Here is a 21,404-nt window from a genome sequence, read left to right as displayed (position 1 = left end):
TTTGCACACTAATGTACTTCAAAATGTAGGTGTTGCCATGGAGTGGCTAAAATAGTGCAAACTTAAGGCTTAGCTGTCAGGAAGAGCTCAAGAACAGTCGTTTGCTTCTCACGCACCAAACATGCATGCATTCACAGAAGACTCTCTAAAACCTATTAGCGGCAAATAATGTCCTGTATACTCTGGAGCAGATGAAGGAATGATTATATCGAGCAGACAAAAACCAATAATTACAGCAACCAAAAAATAACATCAATGCTTTTTCTTGTTCTCTAACACTTGAAACAGCGATAGTGGCACCGCACGTAGATAATATGCTGATGCTGACCTGTGCGCAGTGACGAACATTTTTTCCACGCTCCAGCCGCTAATGACCGCCTTTATTCACGTGGCTTTTTCTTCGCCGCTTAAGAGACGCCAAATTGGATGTCTTCTCACTCTACACTTTACTCTTCCTGTCTTTCCTACCCATCTGTGTTATTGCTTGGCGCGTAATAATATCTTAGAACAAAGTAAGGCAACGTGGGCGCAGATTTTCTAGCAAAGTACAAAAGGCAGCACCCATAAGACGGAGCACGTTCTGGAAGAATGGAGTACGCTGGTAGTCTGCGCTCTAGCAGCGGCAATACCAGATTTGAAAACACCCACGCAGGCATTGCCAAGTAGTACTCAGCCACAGGAGGTGATACGTGGCTGATACGTAGGATATACATAAGTGCGTCGAGCACCCTGCACCAACTCTTAAAAAAAAAAGGACATTCTATGAAATTATTTAGGGCCATCATTTTGTATGAGGCGGACGAAATTCGAAAGAATACGACGTTGTAATGAGGAGCCCATTAAGGAATTTTGTCGTATCCGAGTTTTTCGTTACATCCCAGTCCTTTGTGTACTCACACTTCGCTATATCATAGTATTTGTACCTCCCACTTCTCCCCTACAAGAGGAAAGGGGAGATATTTCTATTCATTTTGTAACTTTTCAACCAGGGCGGGTTCCTCTTCAACCATAATAGGCGGTAAGTGGCACTTGCCACCGTCTATCTAGCAGTTGGAAGAGGCTTGCGCTAGCTGGCAGCCGGCGTGGCCGGGCACTGATCAACAGTAGGGTTATGTGACGTCAGGCGAACACGTGGCATGACCGATTAGACAGGAGCTTCTAATTTGAGCTTCCCCTTTCAGAATGGAGGGTGAATGGAATCGGACCCTCCACTTGCATTCCTTGTCAAACATGGTACCCCTATAGGCCACGCAGGCATGTTCATCCGTCTTGGTTAACCGGGCATTTATGCGTATGTCCGTTGGTTTTTCCCCAAAATGTGGTAGCTTGCGGCTGTAGTTGAAGAGTATAAATTAAACTGTCGGCGACATAAATAGTTACAAAGTTTGTGTACGCGAACGCAGATCCCCAAGGGAAGCCACGAACATCAGGCGTTACGGCTGTCGCGCTATACTCTTAAAAGCGGAGTTTAAGTGTTAATCGTCATATTTTTGGCCCATGTTTCCCCTTCGCAACAGTCCTCGCAGACCACCAAAGAGGATCTTTGAGACTGCAATCCACAAATAAGGGTACACAGGAACATCACGTGATGACGATCCAGCGTCATCGCAGTCAGATTTATTAAGCAGCTACTGGCTTCTGTTGGCTGGGAACGGCTTTGCCTAAAGAGAAGATTCCATGCTCTTTAACCGACCACGAATCACGAGAATATCCCGAGCCAATCGGTGCAGGGGGAGAAAAAAAAAAAAACAAAAAAAAAGGCAGCTCGCAGATCGCCCTGTAAAGCGTGCTTAGCCGCAGTAGGGGTGTTGATGAGGAGAAGCTTAACGCGCGGAAAATCTTAGCGGATGAAAGTATGCGTCTAATATTTTGTGTGCGTCCCTCGATGGTAAATGAAAAGCGTTGAAAGATTGGAACAGAACATACAGTGAAAAAAGGCGAGCCGATGAGTACGTAAGCCGATATGCCTCAACTATAAATGTTGTTTTGCGGCACTACGGTGTCGCATTCCTAAGTCTGACAACGTATCGGCACAGCCATTGTGAAAAGGTCAAGAGCTCTAAAGTTTTTCGTCTCGGCCATGCTGTCTCGCTAAGCATCGGCAGACTTACAAATTCCTTGAAGGTAAGATGAAGCGTTTTCTTCACCACCATAAAGTTTCGGAAGGCCGCGTGCATAACACGAACCCCACTAAATGGCTTAGAGGCCAACCACTTCTGGACTGCTTTGGATAAATGCTTTACAGATAATAAATACTGTGGAAAAATGAGAGTAGTTTATTCCTCATTATATTAAGAGCTAACGTTAAAAAAGGGGGTAAAAATTCTGTGGAGAATAAAAACTCTGAATAAAACTTTTGTGGACATAAAGGTGAAACAGATTTCGGTACCTCGCACGTAGTTAATCAGCTCTCTAACCTCATATGGAAAACAAATTTGGTCTGCAAAAAATTATCCTTCAATACGAACAGAAAAGTGAAACATAAGCTAGATTTCGGCGCCTCAAACGTAATTAAGCCGCTCTCTAAACTCATACTGAAACGAATCCTTTAATTATCATATAATGAGCAATTAATAATAAACACCAGCCCACTACCTTCAGCTCGGTTACATGTACGCGACTTATCGCTATGTGGAAGCTATCCGCCCAGAATCTGATATTTTCAGTTGTATTTGACGAAGAACAAAAAATACGAATTAGCATGTCCCGCAAAAACAGCTTCATGCTGGTTCAAACAGGCATCCGAGAAAGAGAAAATCAGTCGACATGCCTGACAACTTTTTGTGCAAACTACTTCACGATACGTACACTGTAATAACTTCCAAACGGAAGAGCCCGGTGCAGGAGCAAGTGCTGCCGCAAGTCGTGTTGCGCTATACGGAAGCGTGTTCCCACGTTACGACACCGGCTGAGCAAGGCCAGTGGGCCACGACCTCCGAGCAAGCTCCACCGTCAGTGTTTGAAAACCAGCCTGGCCCGAGTTCCCCCGTTTTCCCACTCTCTCAGCTAGCCGGTTTTGATGCATCTATTTGCTTTCCGACTCTCACCGGTCGTTACCATGGAAACCGCCGGGGAGCCGGCGATGCCGGCCGCGTCATCGCCACGTCATAAATCGGAAGCGGAAGCTTGGTGGGCCACACCCTGCTATCGATTTTTCACGCAGCCAAGCTCATTCTCGTACCAGTGTTTTCTCATATCCCCCCAGAAAGCTGCGCCAATTTATGCTTTTTTTTTATTTGTCACACAACAATAGCGTGAAAGAAAGTCGAATAAAACCAATTATTGTTTTGTTTTGTTTTGTTTTGTTTTTTTTTTTTCTTTTTTTTTTTTACAGAAAGCACTACTACCAAATACGTGCGTGGAAAGTAATGGCCCCATAATTTCGTCACAAAACTAATAGTTAGCAACCGATACGCGTGCCTCACAGCGGACATCGGAGAAGTAACGAAATGCAGTAAAAACAGAATTCGCTCCTTCTACAACAAGTGGCACCTCGCACCTATGAATACGCCAAATGATTTGTAATGCTGGCTATTTCACTCCAAAAACGTGGCTACTAATGCTGATATGAAAGCATAACAAATCATCACCAGTAGTTGATTCTGTTATATAGATCAATATATTCACACTACGAAATGAACGATAAATGAAAAAAAGATTAATGCCTAAAAGCATCACTTATCCCTTTGCAGAAAATTTTCATTTTGTAATATCTCCTTAATTTTGCCCGTGTCGCTTTGCAACGCCTGGTGGCGATTCCCGGCGACATGCAAAAACCCCGCGCGCGCCATCTATGATGTAAGTCACGATGTATCGGCGGAGCGCGAAGACGCACCGCCGCGCCGTGGCGGGACCATCGTCCCCGAGACCGAAACTGAAAGTGGTGCCTAGAGCGCTCAGGCTGCGGCTTTTGATCGGGGCTGAATTGTATTCGCTGCTTACATAACGTTTCTAACAGCACTTCAAACGGCGAAAGGCATACTAAATAGACATGCTGTCGGACCTCGTTACTGGAAACTGAAAACAGTAGCGTTTACCATAATATTCCGCTGAACCGTCCCATCGCCGAGAACTCAAACCATAGTGCCCACAGCGTGTACCGCCTTCATGTCCGTATCAAGCAAGAATGACAGAAATTCTCGAAGAAAAGGTCGATTTTTTTTTTTTTCTGTTCGTCGAACTCGCGGAAAAAAGCTTGACAAAAGCTTGACAACCATTGCTAAAGCTGCACATATGCAAAGCCAACACCGCAAGCTTCCAAGTATGCTAAAAAAAAAAACATATTTCTTCGGGTGGATATATGAGTATACTAACGGGCGCGATCCAGTTTCACTCGGCAGCAAAGGACTATGACATCGCTCGCTCCGACTTTACGCTGCAATGCATAGAGCAGGCTCCTTGGCGGCTTACATTTTGTGGCTAGACTTCATCGTAAACAATGCCTTCATCTCAGCGTGCTCAGCATTGACGTAATTGTGGCACAGCGCGGTATACCGAAGCATCGAGTGCCTACTAATGCTCAAGCCCTGCTTTGGTACAAAATAAGAAAACGTGCAAGACAAACTCTACATGTTTTCCACTGGGATCTTCTAAGAGTACGCACATAAGACGATTAAGAAGCAACGCCTTAAATGCACAAAGATGTCCATTCATTCTCGTACGTAACCTTGCCGCGACTGTCCGAATACTTACCATACCCTGGTTAGTTGGCCGGAATGGTCAGTGTGCGTGCAGGGCTGCAGGCTATTCACAGGTTCTTCCCCAAGTTATTTCTTGACTCTTTCTCAGAACGTTTTTTTTTTTTTTTCATTGCATCAGATCAAATCAATATCTTATCTCCTCTATCAAAACATGCGAAAATATTCGTGAACATGACTCGACACAAGTGAATCCTTCCCAAATTAATTGCCACACTGGCTAACATAAGAAAATTACAGTGGGTAAATTAAACAACTTACTATGCATAAAAAGTGCTACGCAATAAAGATTCTGACTTCTGGTCTTCCTTACAGTTATCAGAGAACTGAAAATGGAACATGCGACATCCTGCCCTAACCACAGTGAAGGTGCAGAAAGAGCTTTAAGCGCACATCGTGGAGCTACCAAGTACCTGAAGCTGCGACACTCTAAAAGCAGACTAAAGTAAAAACGTGTCTCAAAAGTAGAAAAGAAGAAACAAAACACCGAGGTAGCAAAGTACAAACGATTACAGAAGCCCCGCAGCACGTAGTTCACACCGTCCCGTGAGGATGGCGCTAGCTACCCTGGCGATAGTGTTCACAAAGCCCGTAGCTGCGACTTGAAGCATCGACGCCATTGATAAAGGCCGCTTACAGCGGAAGCAGTCGCCTGTATGTTCGGTGCGCTTGAAGCGAGATATGTGCCGAAACATGGAATACGCCGCTGTTACCATAGGATTTCTCACCGTTATCGCCCTCCAGCAAGGATACCACTGCTCACGCGCAGGTAAGCATAGATAAGGAGACATGGCGGTTGTGCTTAAATTACGGTATAAACAAGGCGAGGACACGAGTCTTAATCTGTTGTTGAAGAGTATACGTTTATAGTGCATAGATCTTTTTTCACAGTTGAACGCACTAAATAGGAGAACAAAAATTATAACTTGCAACTGCTTATGTAATACCGAGTTTCAACATAACATTGAACCATTTGCGTTTCCTGGTGCCAATGCGGCGATTTTTTTTTCCCTCGGGCTCTATCAAGTTTGCACCATGCAGGCCCTGCTTGCATCCAAATAAGAACAGATCCTTTTGTCGGGCGAACATCGGGGAAGAGTATCCATTAGTGTGAGCCAGAGATCAAAATCTGGCCACTTGCCTAGTACCTCGGAGTAGGGATGAACGCTAAGCGACATCCACCTCTCTAGTACCTCAGGTCTAGTCGGGATGAGGAAACCGGGCTTGGGGGGCGGGGAATCTCAAAAGCGTCTTCATGAAGGGAACCTGTCTCAGACGCCGGAAACCCGGCAAACGCCTTGTGGTGGAGGAATGATTTTGGGGCCGAGGGCTGCACATTCGGCTAAGAGCGAGTGCTCGCCCTCTACGGAGGCCTGAAAGGGAGCTCGACTCAAATTGTCAGTCAAAATCTAACGCTGCCCACATTTCCCACCTAATTCCCATAACCCTATCCTCATTCCTACCTTCCCATCCCTATAACCTATCTCTTCCGCTACTTCCCAGGGGTGATACGTGGGGTCTCCCCGGCTCGCTTCCCCGGCTGTCGGTCGCTGAGTAGCATTTCCCCCATTTATTTAATAACATCTAATCAAAAACCACTGTCCAAAGGACCTATTAATTTATCTCGCCAATAAGCACATCTTTCTCTACCCGCGATACATTAGTGGTGCGGGAGGAGTCTGTCTTTGGACTCCATCTTACCTTATGTCCCTCTCAGTATACCAAGGAGTCAAACTGTTGTGTGCCTTACAGTTCCCCCAAGGATATCGCCCTTCTCCTTTCCAAACAACGCGACGGTTGGTCAGAGAGGGACGGCAATTTGCACAGCAACGGAGGGCAACCGGCCACTCACTTTTCGGTGGCTCAAGAATGGACGCCGAATCGACAGCGGGGACGGCACGGTGACCGACAACGCCGATTTCTCTGTGCTCAAGATAGAGTCGCTGGACGTGAATAGCTCCGGGAACTACACGTGCGTCGTTACAAACCTAGTAGGCTCGGCATCCCAATCAGCAACTCTCATCGTTCACGGTAGGCGACTTTTTTCAACCGACTTCTAATATCACATGCATGTTAGTGTGGTTGTTTGCTGACCCAAGCATTCAATCGACCAGCACCCGCGCAGTGGATTCAAGAGCCCACCAACGCAGTCGCCACATCTGGAGAGACAGTACAAATACCTTGCCTAGCATCCGGCCATCCTTCGCCAACCATTATCTGGACGAGAGCTGGTACGTGCCATAAAGTTGACGCCCCCATTCCATTATAGCAGAAAATATATTATATTCTTAGACACTTTGAATTTCAAGTGTTTTTCAGAAACAATGAAGTTACAAAAATTGTTTTGTCTTAACTATTTTGTTTTCTCTGAAGTCATGGAAAAGGATGTCAAAATCGGACCTGGTACTTTGTTGAGACGACTCCGTGTTCCGCAAAGCTTTCATTGCGTCCCATTGGTTTTACAGCTTCAGTTGCCCCAACACAATTCCATGGAGCCATTCCACGGTACGACTCCGGGTGAACGCAACGATGAGTTCTTGTTCTGACTCACAACTACAATGTACATATTCCTAAAGATAACACGTGCATAAAAGTCCTGCAGTCAACAGTGGTTGTGAAAATAACAAACGCAAGAATGGAAAATAAGTTCAATCTATATCTGGCGTAGTGCGAGGTTAACTAGAGATCCCTAGGCAAGGCATATGACCTCCAACGGACACAACCGAATTTACTATGACGATTCACATATTTGTCTCATGATAGTTGCACATTTCCACAAAAGAAGGCCAAACAAATATCCATCCCGGCCGTGGAGTAATGGAGTGCTGCTTCGAATAATCACAAATATTTGCGCAATATTTATTTTCTCTTAGTGTCACTTCTACTGTTGAGCTTGCGCAGAGGAGTGAGTCAAAGCTACGTGTGCTTTCTCTCTTTGTGGAAGGTCATACAAGTATCGGGGAGCGCCAACAGCTGAGCAATGGAACGCTAATACTGACATCGGTGAGCAGGAGTGAGAGCGGCGATTACAAGTGTGAAGCCAGCAACGGGATCGGACAGCCTCTTCAGAAGGCGGTCACCGTAACGGTCAAGAGTAAGCTCTCGATTTCCACTTTTCTAAGCACACTCAGAGCAAGAAAGAGAAAACGCAACACTGACACTGTAGAAAAGCGCCCTGGTTTCTAGAGAAGAAAACATTAGCACATGTCTATAAAAAGGGAGTTTCAAATTCGAAAGCGGCTTGAACGTCATCACAAGATTACTTTCACGCAAAAATAATACGACCATTGCGAAAGGCGGATGTTTTAAGCATTCGCCGTTCGAATCACGCTCAACCTCAGTCAACGTGTGGCACGTTGATTCTGCACAATCCTGCTCACTACAGTGCGCTGTTTCCATTCAATGATGTTATCCCAAAAGCGGAACACCAAGTACATCCGCCGGTTCGTTCGACGTGTGACTCGATGTTTTTACACGGTGTTTGCCGATCCGTCGAGTGATGTCGCGAACAAACGCAGTGTGGCGCTAGGTGTCTGTGCACTAGGTTTAGCGTACAAGAGGCCCAGACGCTGTACGGGCAGTGGACTGCACTTCCATCGATGCTTTGTATACGTGCGACAGGCCAGTCGACGCGCGACGTCGCATTGGTGATGACTCCTTTCTTGTGCGCGTAGCAGACGCGAGTTGCCTGCGATTGTTCGGGATAAAAGACCAGCGGTGATGTACAAGTACAGCCCGACTGCGGCCGTGCTAACTGTGCTCATTGGAATCACATCGTCTAAGCCTATCGGTAAGTGAAAAAAAGCCGGCTGTTCCGCTGGCGCCTTGCCTGTGCGAGTCGGCTGCCGCGGCCGACACTTTCACGATCATTTTCAGTGCCACCTAGGATTACTCCCTTCACCTTCGCTACCAAGCTGGTTGCGGGCCAAAGGGCTACCGTGACGTGTTCGACCTACGAAGGCGGGCAACCCTTGACGTTTGTATGGCTCAAAGACGGAGCGGTCATCTCCAAAAACGAAAACGTAGAAAAGAGCGAAGGTGAAGCTCACTCTACTCTTAGTATAAGCCCTCTTTCGCTACAACACAGTGGCAACTATACCTGTGTAGTCAGCAATGCTGCAGGTTCAGACTCAACTTCAAGCTCCCTCACAGTTCACGGTAAGCACGGCCTGCATTGCGCAGCAGTCTTGATTCTGACAGCAGATGCACTAGTTATGCGTGTAACTTTCATTTGTCGTTGCTTTTTGTTAACCAGCTCCTCCGCGGTGGAAGCAAACACCGAAAGATGCAGTAGTAAGCGTCGGGGATAGCGTCAGCATGCCCTGCGAGGCTACAGGTCACCCAACGCCAACTGTTACTTGGACTAAAAACGGTGAGTACTGCAAATCTTCTATGCGAGAACCAACTCCTCGTTCCGGCAAAGTCACTCGAAGCAGCAGTCCCGATGTCGTATACTAACGGAACCATACTAGCAATCATCAAATAGCAATAGCAAATAGCAGCCCGAAACGCGTCAACGAACACAGTTGCGTCGAGTCACTCCATAATGCACACTAAGCCCACATTCAACCTTCTCTGTCTGAACTTTACCTATCAGTTGATCACGCTGATATTCGTATATACGCAGTAGTCTGAATGGGACAATAATCATCATCGCAATGGTCGTCAGGGCTGTTCAAATGCATTGAAACTGCTTTTTCCAGACGGGGTGATTTTTAAAAAGCACGCTTCCTTTTTTTTTCTCTTTTTTCTTTTAAGACCAACTCGTTCCCCGAGACGCAACGAATATGCGGATCCTCAGAAACGGCACCCTTTTCATCGAGAGGATAGCAAGAGAGGACGCCGGAAAGTACCACTGCGAAACAAGCAACGCCGTCGGAGACTCCCTGAAAGCCCAAGTTACCATCACCGTGAAATGTACGACCACTTCCAGATGAACAAATATCCACTACCTTAATGCACATTTCGAAAAGGAAATGAGCACACCTTACACCTGGGGTACCGACAAAGAAATGTATAATTAACTGGCTCCTTTTGATTTGCTGAATTCATATTTGTGACTGGCGTTTGTACTGTCCTTGGCGCGCCAGTCGGAGGTATTAAAGCCACAGTAGAGAAAAAAAAGTTTCTAATTGTACTAATCAAGCATTGTCTAATCGCCAGAAGGTTTGGCTTGTCTCTGATGCGTACTGTTCTGAACTATGCAGCCGAAATTTTCAGCTCTTGCACATTACCTGCAAATCACAACGCGCGGGGATTTATCGCAACGGCAGCAATGTTATTAACACTTGTTCTGGCCGTGCATAGTCCACGCAACTCACGATGCGTGGCGCTAGGAGTCCAGTGGCCAGCGTATGAACACACCAATGATGCGTCCCTCGCCAGCCATTGCTGTACCCATTCTCGGCGAGTTGGTTTCACAGGCCGCAGTAAGCCTCGGCTAGAGGCATGTGCACCCGCCGAAAAACATACGCCTCCCGACGAAATGCGCACATCCCAGTGTTCCTCGTGTTCTGGACTTTCTTCACCGTGGTTCAAGCCAATTCAAGTGAGTTTTACTTGGGAAAGTATCTCTCCATCCGCCTCCCGACCTGGACAGGCGCGATATCGCAATTTCGTTCCTGTTTCAGACCCGCCGAAGGTGGTGCCGTTCGTCATGCCGAAGAACTTGCTCGTTGGGGAAAGGTTCAGCATCACTTGCTCGGTCGCATCAGGAACCAAGCCTCTCACGTTCACGTGGATTAAGGATGACGCCACTCTGCACCGTGGAGGTGCCTTGCGCATCACAGACAGTGCGGACTATTCTGTTCTCAGCGTTGAAAACTTGAAGATTACTGACGCTGGCAACTACACATGCGTTGTGAGCAACGCCGGAGGAACTGTGTCGCATTCGGACATGTTGCATATAAAAGGTAAGATACAAGACATTTTATCTTCTTTTTTTTGTTTTTGTTTTTTTGTTTTTGCCGTTCGCATTGCAACCACATAAGTCAACCAATATCCTGCGCAGCAATCATCTTAGAAGCAACGGTCGCATTTGACTGTGTGGTGTCAGATGCTCCATTGAGGGATCCAACGCATTTTATGCATGCTGAATGAGAAAGTGTGCAGCCGCCTTAAAGATTAGCTAGACTTAAGGCACACATGAACAAGGTCACTGATAGTCGGCCAAAGGCCACAAGTTCCTGGAATAGACAGTTTGCAACATTACTGGGGCATGGGCCATTACTGCCGAAATGATGTAAAAAGAACCACATATGGCAAAACAAAAGCTTGGACACGTCCGGAGGCAGGGAAAAAAAGAGAAATATGCAAGGCCACATTTGAGAATGATGAAGATGGAGCTGTGTTCAACTGTCAATTGCATGGCACGAAATTCTCTACACATTCCTGAGCAAAACTGAGTTCTAGCCTGCGTCTTTTTTTTTTTTTTTTTGCGTTTGTCAATTTATGTAGAATTGTTTCGGTGACTTTAGTAAACCAGACGAAAGCAGCGGACAAGGCTGCGGTGCATTGTTTGTTCCTGTTGGGAGCGTTGTGATATTCTCTGCTTTTATCGCTTCGGCATACAAAGGAAGCTACCTAACAAGGCAGCAATGAATTTCCCCTGCCTTTTCGCATTCTAGGCTTATTTCAATATTAACAGACTGGAAACAAAGTAAAATGCTGGCCTAATATATCTTCCAGAAGCTTTAGAAACCTGCGGAATTAGACGGACTAGTTTGCTTTAGCTGCATGTGACACTACAGACGATAGAAGGTATTAACATGAAGTTAAAGGCCTATAGATATCAAATATTTAGTGAGATATTTTGCAATAATGAGCAAGAAATTAATACACATGGAACACAACATGGTATTCAGTTACCAGCGCTCATCAATATACAATTGAATTTCTCCTTTCCTGTTGTTTCGGCTTCAGCAGCCAAGCTATAGTTCGGTAGTCAATATAGATCTTATTTGGAATGAAAAAAAAAATGCTATCGAATTGCTTCTTCATTGCTTAATTTCACTACGAGGCTGAAACTAGCTTGCCTCTAGAGTTTGGACGACAATGGAGAAGTAGTGCTTATACGGAATCTATACTGGACCCTCACGTCCGTGTCGCCGTTGCGTCGTTAAAAGCAACAAGGTGAATATCTTATCACATGTGATTCATGTATACTATTTCTTATACGCCATTTCACAAAATAAAACATGCAAATAAACATTAGTACGTACATCTGTTTAAGACTTTTCCACTAATCTAAATTATCTTCCAGCGTCCCCTTCTTGGATAGTGGAACCGCGAGACGTTACCATCACGGCCGGTGACCCCATCACTCTGGAGTGCAATGGAACTGGGTTTCCACCACCAAAAATTTCATGGATGAAAGAAGGTTAGCTTCTGTTTCTGCGTAGTCGTCATCTCCAAAATTGTATCATGAAAAAAAAAAAAAAGAAACCTGCTAATTTGTTAATTTCGTATCGCATCCAGGGGCAACTGCCACTGCGAGCGGCCTCATCCGGATGCCATCAGCCACCAAGAAGGACGAAGGCGACTACAAGTGCCACATCTCGAATGGCATAGGAGCCGACCTCCACAAGAAAGTCAGGGTGACAGTCAAATGTACGCAGAGCGTAGCGTAGGGGCTGACGCGCCATGTCAACACCTACACTCAAACTTGTGCATTCATCTGCGGATCGCATTCGCGGTTGCGAGCCTGAGACGCAAGAGTAGTGGCCCGATCGCTCAATGTGTGGCGCTAGGAGTCCACAGTTTACAGCAGCCATTTCCACGAAGCCTACACAGTCAAGCAAAGCATATTCTACATTGTCACTTCGCTCCGTCACTGCGCGTACCCTAGTCGGCATCTTACGAGGGTTCTCATGTGTGCCGACTGGTCGCTAGAGGATACTGCGCAAGATAGAAAATATGCGAGTTTTCATGGTTGCGTGTTTCGTGTTTTTCGGTGCACCGACGGTTTTATCAGGTAAGGTGGTCGTTATTTCCTACGCGACATCAGTCTACCCCCCAAGAAGCATTTGCCGCTGTTCCTAAGCGCACGAAATGCGCCGGCTTGTTTTGGTCTTTCGCAGTGTCCACGAAGATCTCACCTTTTATATTTTCCAAAAACCTGCTAGTTGGTGAAAGGACCAGCGTTATATGCGCAACGACATCTGGCGAAAAGCCGTTCACGTTTACTTGGCTGAAGGACGGGAGGCCATTGCAACAGACTGCCAAGATCACCATGGCCAGCACCCAGCAGTTCTCGACGCTGAGTATTGAGAAACTTGACCTCGGCGACGCTGGAAATTACACCTGTGCAGTGACCAACGCTCATGGAACTGTATCGTACACGGATACGCTGGAAGTTAAAGGTAAGTGCACTCGCTTGAATTGTCGCAAATTCTCAAACTTTAAATTGTGCAAAACACAGCAAACCCCTGTACGCGTAATGTTCTACAATCCCAAAAAAAAAAAAACTTTTAAGGTGACTACAACGAACGCTGAGAATCCGGCTATGCTCACGAGATTGTCTGACGCGTAAAATATTAGTGACAACACTGATCCTGTACCACACATTGCTCACGGCTGCTTTGGAATGTTGCAGAGAAGATGAAGGTGATCAATGTTCCTTAAAGCAACGTGACCAAATATATTAAAAAATTATTCTAAAGGTAGATGAAGTGTATGTGCGAAAAAGCTGCAAATACGAAGGCCCCAAAAACCAGTGCGGCGGCTGTAGGGTTCTGAAAGAACTCCCGAACTCCCTAAAAAGTCACAATTTTCTGCACAATGGTGTAACTGCATTGGTGTACATCTGAATCTTAAATTTTGCATACTCCTGGTCAATCATCATCATCAGCCGGGCTATACCCACTGCAGGGCGAGGACCTTTCCCATTTTCCTCCATTTAACCCGGTCTTGCGCTAGCTACATCCACTTGACACTTGCAACCTTCTTAACATCATCCACCCACCTAACTTTCTGTCCTCCCTTGATACGCTTTCCTTCGCTTGGAATTTTATCTTGGTTGTTAGCGATGTGAGAGAAACCAAAGATGTGAACTGACGCTTACTGCATGTACCATGCAGCGCCACCAAGATGGCTGGTGGAACCCGTTGATGTTCACGTCACGCATGGTCAAGCTGTCACGATTCCTTGCAAAGCCGAAGGATTCCCTCCGCCCACTGCTACCTGGATAAAAAACGGTAAGCCACCTCGAAGCTGATCCAAAAATCTTGTGGCACTCTTATTCTGTTTTGTACTATATACGCGCCTTGCCATTACAGGGAAACCTGCGACAAAGCTTTCAGCCGAAACAGTCAACATAGCTTCAGTTTCGAAGACTGACGAAGGTTCCTACACATGCCGGCTCGAAAATGGCGTCGGAGCACCGTTGGAGAAAACAGTGCGGCTTCTTGTCAAACGTACGAAAGCGCCTGACTCTAATGAAACTTGGTCTTGAAGTTCCTGTTCCGGCTCGACATGAACCACACAAGTATTACCTCTCCGCATAACAGAGAGGTGGCGCCAGGGGTCCCGCGTTTTGCAGAACACTCTCACAACAGCCTAGCTTACACAGTCGGCCATGGCACTCGGTCAGTGCAAAGTCGACGCCGCAAATGCCTGAACTCGGCATCTTTACGCGGCAAAGAAAGAACCATGGCCGCTTTCATAAAGCTACTCTTTTCCGCCGGCGTTGTATTGAACTCCAGGGTTTCAGCAATGAGCAGCACCGGTGAGTACTGTTAGGGCTTCCAAAAGAAACCTCTTTTCTGACGCCTGCCAAGCGACCAGACGTGTCACTAGGTGTTTTCTCCGCAGCACCTCCCAAGATTCTGCCATTCGCTTTTCCGCCAACACTGACTGTTGGAGACACGACGAGCGTTACGTGCACTACTGCTGCTGGCGATGAGTCCTTCAAGTACCTCTGGCTCAAAGATGGCTCTGCAGTGCACCCCGGAGATAATGTGAAAATATTCGCGTCGCCTGATATATCAGTGCTGAAGATTGACAAGCTGACTCTAGACGATGCCGGAAACTACACCTGTGTGGTCAGCAATGCCGGTGGAACGGTTTCCCATGCCAGCAGCTTAGAAATCAAAGGTATCGTGCCTTTCAGTCTTCTCCAGCCTTACATAAGAGTGTAGCGTCGGTATGCGTCTTTCGCTTGTTTTTTTGTGCCGTGTATCATTGTGCTACTGTTCAGCGTGGTCTTTTCTGGCGTACAATTATATAACTACAAAGGAAAGTAAATGATGATTTGACAAAAACATATTTACTGAAAGATGACAAAATATATAACAGCTCTTCGTCCGCTCAGGTAAATAAGCGTTTCACTGCGTATACAAAACCAAGTGTATATTGCGAAAAAGGGCAATGCATATTGTAATAGCACTTTTGTGGTATCGGCTGAACGATAGCAACAGTAACTGAGAGTTGCCTTTCGTGCCAGCACCACCAGCAAACATGAAAGAAGCCGTCACAAAACTGTCCTAAAAACAAATTTCTGAATTAAAGTGCCAGAATGTTAAATGGATCCGAATACGAGATACGGCCGATACGGAAAAATAAAGAGCAGGCGTCATCTGGGAGAGTTATAGGCACATGCACGTGGACGTTGTCAGCTCTGCACTGTGAAATTATCGACAACTGTAATCAGCCTGTTCCGTTGAGCCCGGGAGGCGGGAAGCCTGAAGTCCCCCTCTGAGCTCTGCATTGTGAAAGTATCGACAACTGTAATCAGCCTGTTCCGCTGAGCCTGGGTGGCAGGAATCCTGAAGTATATATCCCTATGATAGAATCTGAAGTAATACACTCTGAAGGGCTAGTTGGTTCATATTAATTGAACGAGTAAAACTGCGCTAAAAAGACGGGACGTAAGAAAACACACAGGCACAAAAAAGGCGCAGTGCTTGTGCGCCATGTTTTTGCCTGTGTGTTTTCTTACGTCGCGTCTTTTTAGCGCAGTTTTACTCGTTTAATAGAATCTGAACCCAGTTGAAAAAAAGACACAGAATATTCTAATATCGCAATAAAATTTCTGCACTATTTCTTTTGTGTCAGTAAACCTGTTGTGGCGACAAAATTTTCTGTAGCAACGCCATAATCTTGCATAGATAGAACACAAAACTGGTACAGAACCATAGAACAGTTTGCCATATTTTTGACATGATTGTGTAGTTTGTTTATTGGTTTTTTAGACTGGGAATAAATTATAACTTAAAACATCAAAGACATTGCCAGTGCTTCTAATAGCTCGTGAAGGTTTTGTTCACATTGAACCAGTCACAAGAAATGCAAGGAATAATATTACTGCATTTTCGCCAACTCATAGCGTCCTCTACTTGATGCTTAGCTGGAATTGCTCAACAATGAAAAGGGAGTTGTCAAGCTGCAGCTTATATATTCGCTGAAGCTCGGTCTCAATAAAGATCCAGAAAGGGCAAAGCGCGCGCAACAAAATCGGCCATAAAAACGACAAGAATACCACCAGGAATTAAGACTAAGAACAATACGGCCAAGTAGACACACTGGCTCCAACCTTCGATACGTTCACAACTGCGATAGCCCACTTCTTTCGGTCTCACTTTGTGCAGCTCCACCGCAGTGGAAAATAGAGCCTCAAGACATAACCGTCAGCGCTGGCCAGCAAATTAGCATCGTATGCGAAGGAATCGGCCACCCGACTCCCAAGGTCACGTGGAGAGCAAAAGGTAAGCGCAAACAATGCCATGACAGGCATTAACAACTAAGTATGCTCAATGGAATTCCAGGAACCGGAAGAACCATGGACACAACCGCGGGCAACCTCAGCTTGCCGTCAGCCTCCAAAGAGGACCAGGGCTCCTACACGTGCGAGATTTCCAACGGAATCGGCGAACCACTGCGGAAGACGGTGGCGGTTATCGTGAAAAGTAACGAGCTTTACACGCATTTGCCTAACGCGTCGTTCGTTTCCGCCAAATTCAGTTCCAGTTTCGCGCAAGCCGCAGGGGCAAACGTTTGAGTGCGACTCTCTTCCGCTGTGTGGCGCCAGGGGTCCTTTGCAAGTAGAACTATCACTGGTGTACAATACGAGCGTAAAGCCGACGCCATAGAGCCAGTGGCCAGCATGGGAATAATGGCCTCGCTGCCACTGGCATCCCTCTTGTGCCACTGATAAAGCGTGCATCTTCCTCCGATGCCCCTAGTCGCGAACGTCATGATGTCGTCGTTACCACGGGTCTTGCTCCTCATATGCATCCTTTCGAGACAGCTGCAGGCAGCAGGTGAGCCTTCACCATTCCTTTCCAACAGCCAGCGGATACTTAATCCCACTACGCATCCTCTTGCACTTGTAACGCGCTATTCTGTTTTTCAGTGCTCCCGTCCATCGCACCTTTTCTATTCCCCAAGAATCTCGAAGTGCAGCAAAGGATAAGCGTTATGTGCACCATATCAGTGGGAGAGAGACCTCTACGGTTCGCTTGGCTCAAAGACGGCTCCGCCTTGACCAGCGGCTCGAAGAACGTTCGCATCGTCGACAACGCAGAGTATTCCACGCTGCACATCGACGTTCTTACGCTGGAAAGCGCAGGAAACTACACTTGTTCCGTCACCAATAAGGCGGGCTATGCATCTCATACTGCGCCGCTGATAGTGAACGGTAAGCTCACTCTTATGATTGGTTGGCACGCTAAGCTTGATGAACGTGGACGTTCATTGATCTGTGTTGATCCATATTGGTATAAGGTTATTGATTTATTTGGTGGATGATAATGAGTAATTACTCACTTATCACGTAGACGTTTAGTAGAAACACTGTAACGTACTACGCTCAGTACAAATACTGATTGATGAACTCATCTGTCACCAAATTATGGTAAGTCAATCGTGAGCGGAAATCAAAAGAAGTTATTTTGCCCGCTGTAGATCCGGAGTAAATTTGGCGCAATTCTCCGGTGTGAAAACAAAAAAGTTTAGATGTCACTGCGGAAACTGCATTGAAAGAATGCGAAAGCGTTAGCCCGCAACTTTTTTGCAATTTTTAGTGTTTACTCTTAAATTTGTTTTTATTTCATTTATAGTTACCAGTCATTAATTATCACATTATTATTATTATTATTATTATTATTATTATTATTATTATTATTATTATTATTATTATTATTATTATTATTATTATTATTATCATTATTATTACATCACTATCACTAATTATTATTATTTATTTTTACACACCCTATCAATGCCCTATTGCTTCTGCATAAGTAACTGGTTTATAGAAAAAGAAAGGCGCATGATCTGTCACACTTTATCTGTAGACGCCTGGATTGTCGTGGCTCCACTTTTTGCATCTACGTTTCGGCGTCATCGACATAGACGATTAATGCTTTTATATTAAAAAAGAAAAACGAATTAAACAATCGCAGCATTAAATGTCGCATAGGTCCGTTACTTTAGAAAACCAACAGTCCTCAACACCCACAATAACAATGCAGCTCCACCAAAATGGCTGAGAGAACCGCAAGATATCACCGCTACTGCCGAAACGAACGTCACCCTGACGTGCTCTGCAGACGGCTTTCCTGTGCCCAGCGTCACATGGAAAAGATCAGGCAGGTCCATTGAAGGGCTTTGTTTTTAGAGAAACGTTTGAGTTAATTACGCTATGAACACCTAAATGTAAAATCTGTTTCCACAGGTGACGACACGCCATACACCAAAGCACATGATGATCCAGGCTCGTCCAGCATCGTCATACTAAACGCCGGCAAACACCATCAAGGAACCTACACGTGTCGTGTCTCGAATGGCGTTGGGTCCGAGCTGTCGAAGACAGTCATGGTGAAAATCAAACGTAGGTAATCGGGCACTGCGCTCTAAGCTGTTTCAGCCACCGCGGCATATTTTGGTAGCCACGAGGCAGTTTCGTTTTCGACACGGTAAGCCACAGTAGTACGCGTTCGTACCGAAACGTGGCGCGATGTGCCCGCTAGTCGACACAATCTGTTGTAAGCACAGGGAACAAGGTACAGCACAGCGCTCGCCATTCTCCCCGTAAGCGTCAAGCCTCGCGTCGACTGTGACGCGACTGTGTTGCCGGTCTGCGGCTGCTGCCCACCGGATGCTGAGTACGATGGGCTGGTTCTATTGACAACGAAAAGCGATGGATATCGGGCATCTCATCGCTCTATGTACCGCGCTGCTTTGCACCGCAGAGGCGAATATGAAAGGTGAGACCATCCCGTCCTCTCAAAACTATCCTGCTGGTGTAAAATGCTTTTCGGCACAGTGCCATAATGTCTCAGAAGCTGTTTGCAGCACTGCCAAAGGCAGAGGCGACCTGGTCCAATCAGGGCCATAAGCACTAGAATAGGTAATTGTGCGCCTACGCGTCTCTCGCCTTCAGAATTGGGGGAGGCGATAACAGGAGCACAATTATCTGTTACAGTGCGCAGGGGCGAGAAATGTGTATATGTACGAGCACAATTGCCTATAGTGCGCGTGATCGTGACCGGGTTAGGTCACCCCTGCCTTTCTCAAAGCTGCAAACAGTTCCTGAGACGGAGTATAAAACTATACATTACCTGGCCGAGATGATGCATAGCTTCTGGAAGGAGAATAACAGCGTACAGAAAGAGACAGGACATGCGCTGTATCCTCTATGTGTCCTTTCCTGTGTGTCCGTTTTGTTAGCTATTATTCCCCTTCCAAAAGCTACTATATTATGACTGATCACTGAACAAGTCCGGCTACCTTTGTTCGAATGGTTACCCTGGAATGTTATCGACTTACATTTCTGACATGTTTTCTACTGGGGCTAATGCATGCGGCATTCAAACGCTTATGGTTGTCTTTAAGGGCGTCAATAAGCGCTTAGAAAAGTAAATTGCTACTGTACTGTTCGCATTTGCGGCGTCACGCTGAATCTTTGCTGAATCTTTACTGACTCCTTCCTTACTCCAAACAGCTCCCAAGATTCAACCGTTCACGTTTCCTGCAACGCTGAACGTCGGAGAGCGGAGCGGGACAATATGCATCGTGAGCGCAGGAGACAAGCCGCTCACGTTTTCCTGGTTCAAAGACGGTTCAACGTTAACGACAAACGATAATGTTAAAGTGATCAGTAGCGCCGAGTTTTCAAACCTCAACTTCGGCTCGCTCGACGTGTCCCACACCGGAAACTACACTTGTGCAGTGCGTAACAGCGTAGGTTCTGCATCGTTCACAGCTTTCCTCGCCGTCCACTGTAAGTCGACAATCGCTTTGTGTTTTCTTATTAGGGTGTCGATAACGTTTTTCGATCGTGACGATTTTTTCCCGTCTCTTCAGCACCACCTGCATGGGCAGAAGTATCCAGAGACAAGGTGCTCACTGCAGGTGAAAGTGGCAGCCTGGTATGCAGTGCGCACGGTTTTCCAACTCCGATTATACGGTGGTTCAAGACAGGTGAGGCACTGCTTTTTGCCGGATAGCGCACGCAGATAGTTCGGTAGAAAAGCCGTCGACGTCGCCGTGAGCCAAAATTTAGAAAAACGTGTTGGAAAAACATGCACGTGATTTCGTATCAAAATTCTTACCTAACCATTCCTTACGCAGAGTTCAAGTTGGTGTCGTACCATTCCGCTAACCATTTAGCAGTTAAGTTCGAGGATGATCTGCAACAGGGATTTGAACCGGCGACATGTGTGACGTGTGTGCCTCCAATCGTATGCCGTTCATTGCAAGTGCAGGTGTCCATGGAGAAGTGAGACAGATACTGCGCCTTCCTTCTCCCAAAAACTTAAACAACTGAAGACGTTTAACACTTCGCCAAAGTCTGGGCCAGCTTTTCAATGGCGAGAATTCGCAGAATGAAAAGTTTAAAGGCGCTATTGTGCCTACTATTCAAGCGAAGGTTAAGCATCCTGCTAATTTCTTCATATATATAGTTGGCCCTTTCCCATTAAGTCACCGCGCCGGCAACAAATAGTTACTGGCGCGAATTGTGTCGTCCAATTGTTGGGAGCGGATGAGTGTGGCGGTTAAGTTTGGCGTAGAGTCGGCAACCACTGGCATTCTGGAGCTCGTTAAGCTTGGTAGCAAATATCAAGCACTTTCTGTACAGTTGCTATTGATAAGATTGTTGAAAAGTGCTAATAATATAAACCACAAACCAACCATGCCAAGTACTTGCGTCAAGGATCGTAGCAGACAGCGTCATAAAAATGTAGGCAGCAGCCCACCGATGCAGCTGTTCGTTGCTTGAGAGCCATATTTCGGCAACCAAGCTGCTGAGCTTGACAGCATGCTCAAGAGCCGATCATTTGTCTTCCCTGAAAAAGTGGACTTGAATAGAACACAACTAATTATTTTTGGTGTTCTCCAGGAACGGAAGCACCAGCCGATGTCGCACTGGAGCACGAAAACGGCACCATCAAGATTGCTTCAGCGAAGAAGGAGAACCAGGGAAGATACAAGTGCGTCGCGGACAACGGCGTGGGAGCACCAATATCAAGGGTGGTTCGCCTTGAAGTGAAATGTAGGTAAAAGTAACCAGCGGCTAACCGTAGCCTGACGATAAATTGTGAAGGCACTTTCGACGATTTGAAAACAGTCCTCACTCCGGGCATCTGACGCTGTAGTTCGTGATGTTTTCGATGAGCGGCGCTAGGCACCCACAATGTACGTCAGTACGCATACGCGACGGTATACATGCCGCCTTGTCGGGACGCCATAGCCTCTATAACCCCCATT

The 21,404-nt window shown here is 46.3% G+C and overlaps 2 protein-coding genes across 8 annotated transcripts in view; one reads left to right on the top strand and one right to left on the bottom strand.

Moving 5' to 3' along the window:
- The window catches only part of LOC146208515 (uncharacterized), a 333,102-nt gene that overhangs the window by 128,947 nt on the left and 182,751 nt on the right, over positions 1-21,404 (bottom strand). The window contains exon 3 of one of the 7 annotated variants that reach the window (XR_014705034.1): positions 13,804-13,877. The exons of the other annotated variants lie outside the window; for them this stretch is intronic. The gene's annotated coding sequence lies outside the window, so the exon portion shown is untranslated. Of the gene's footprint in view, positions 1-13,803; positions 13,878-21,404 lie in introns of those variants that run through there. 7 annotated transcript variants of the gene reach the window in all.
- LOC146208523 (hemicentin-1-like) lies at positions 5,391-21,197 on the top strand. The gene is made up of 14 exons (XM_084578813.1): positions 5,391-5,466; positions 6,450-6,728; positions 7,642-7,791; positions 10,328-10,609; positions 11,959-12,075; positions 12,174-12,305; positions 12,821-13,057; positions 14,508-14,789; positions 16,283-16,399; positions 16,460-16,600; positions 18,370-18,525; positions 19,639-19,917; positions 20,001-20,117; positions 21,037-21,197. The coding sequence occupies exons 1-14, from the start codon at positions 5,391-5,393 to the stop codon at positions 21,195-21,197; spliced, it is 2,526 nt and encodes an 841-aa protein (XP_084434939.1).

Source organism: Amblyomma maculatum, chromosome 1, assembly GCF_055883805.1.
Source record: "Amblyomma maculatum isolate TAMU_Amacu chromosome 1, ASM5588380v1, whole genome shotgun sequence".
Lineage (NCBI taxonomy): Eukaryota > Metazoa > Arthropoda > Arachnida > Ixodida > Ixodidae > Amblyomma > Amblyomma maculatum.
The sequence above is the reverse complement of the archived record's forward strand: the minus strand, read 5'-3'. Positions and strand labels throughout refer to the sequence as shown.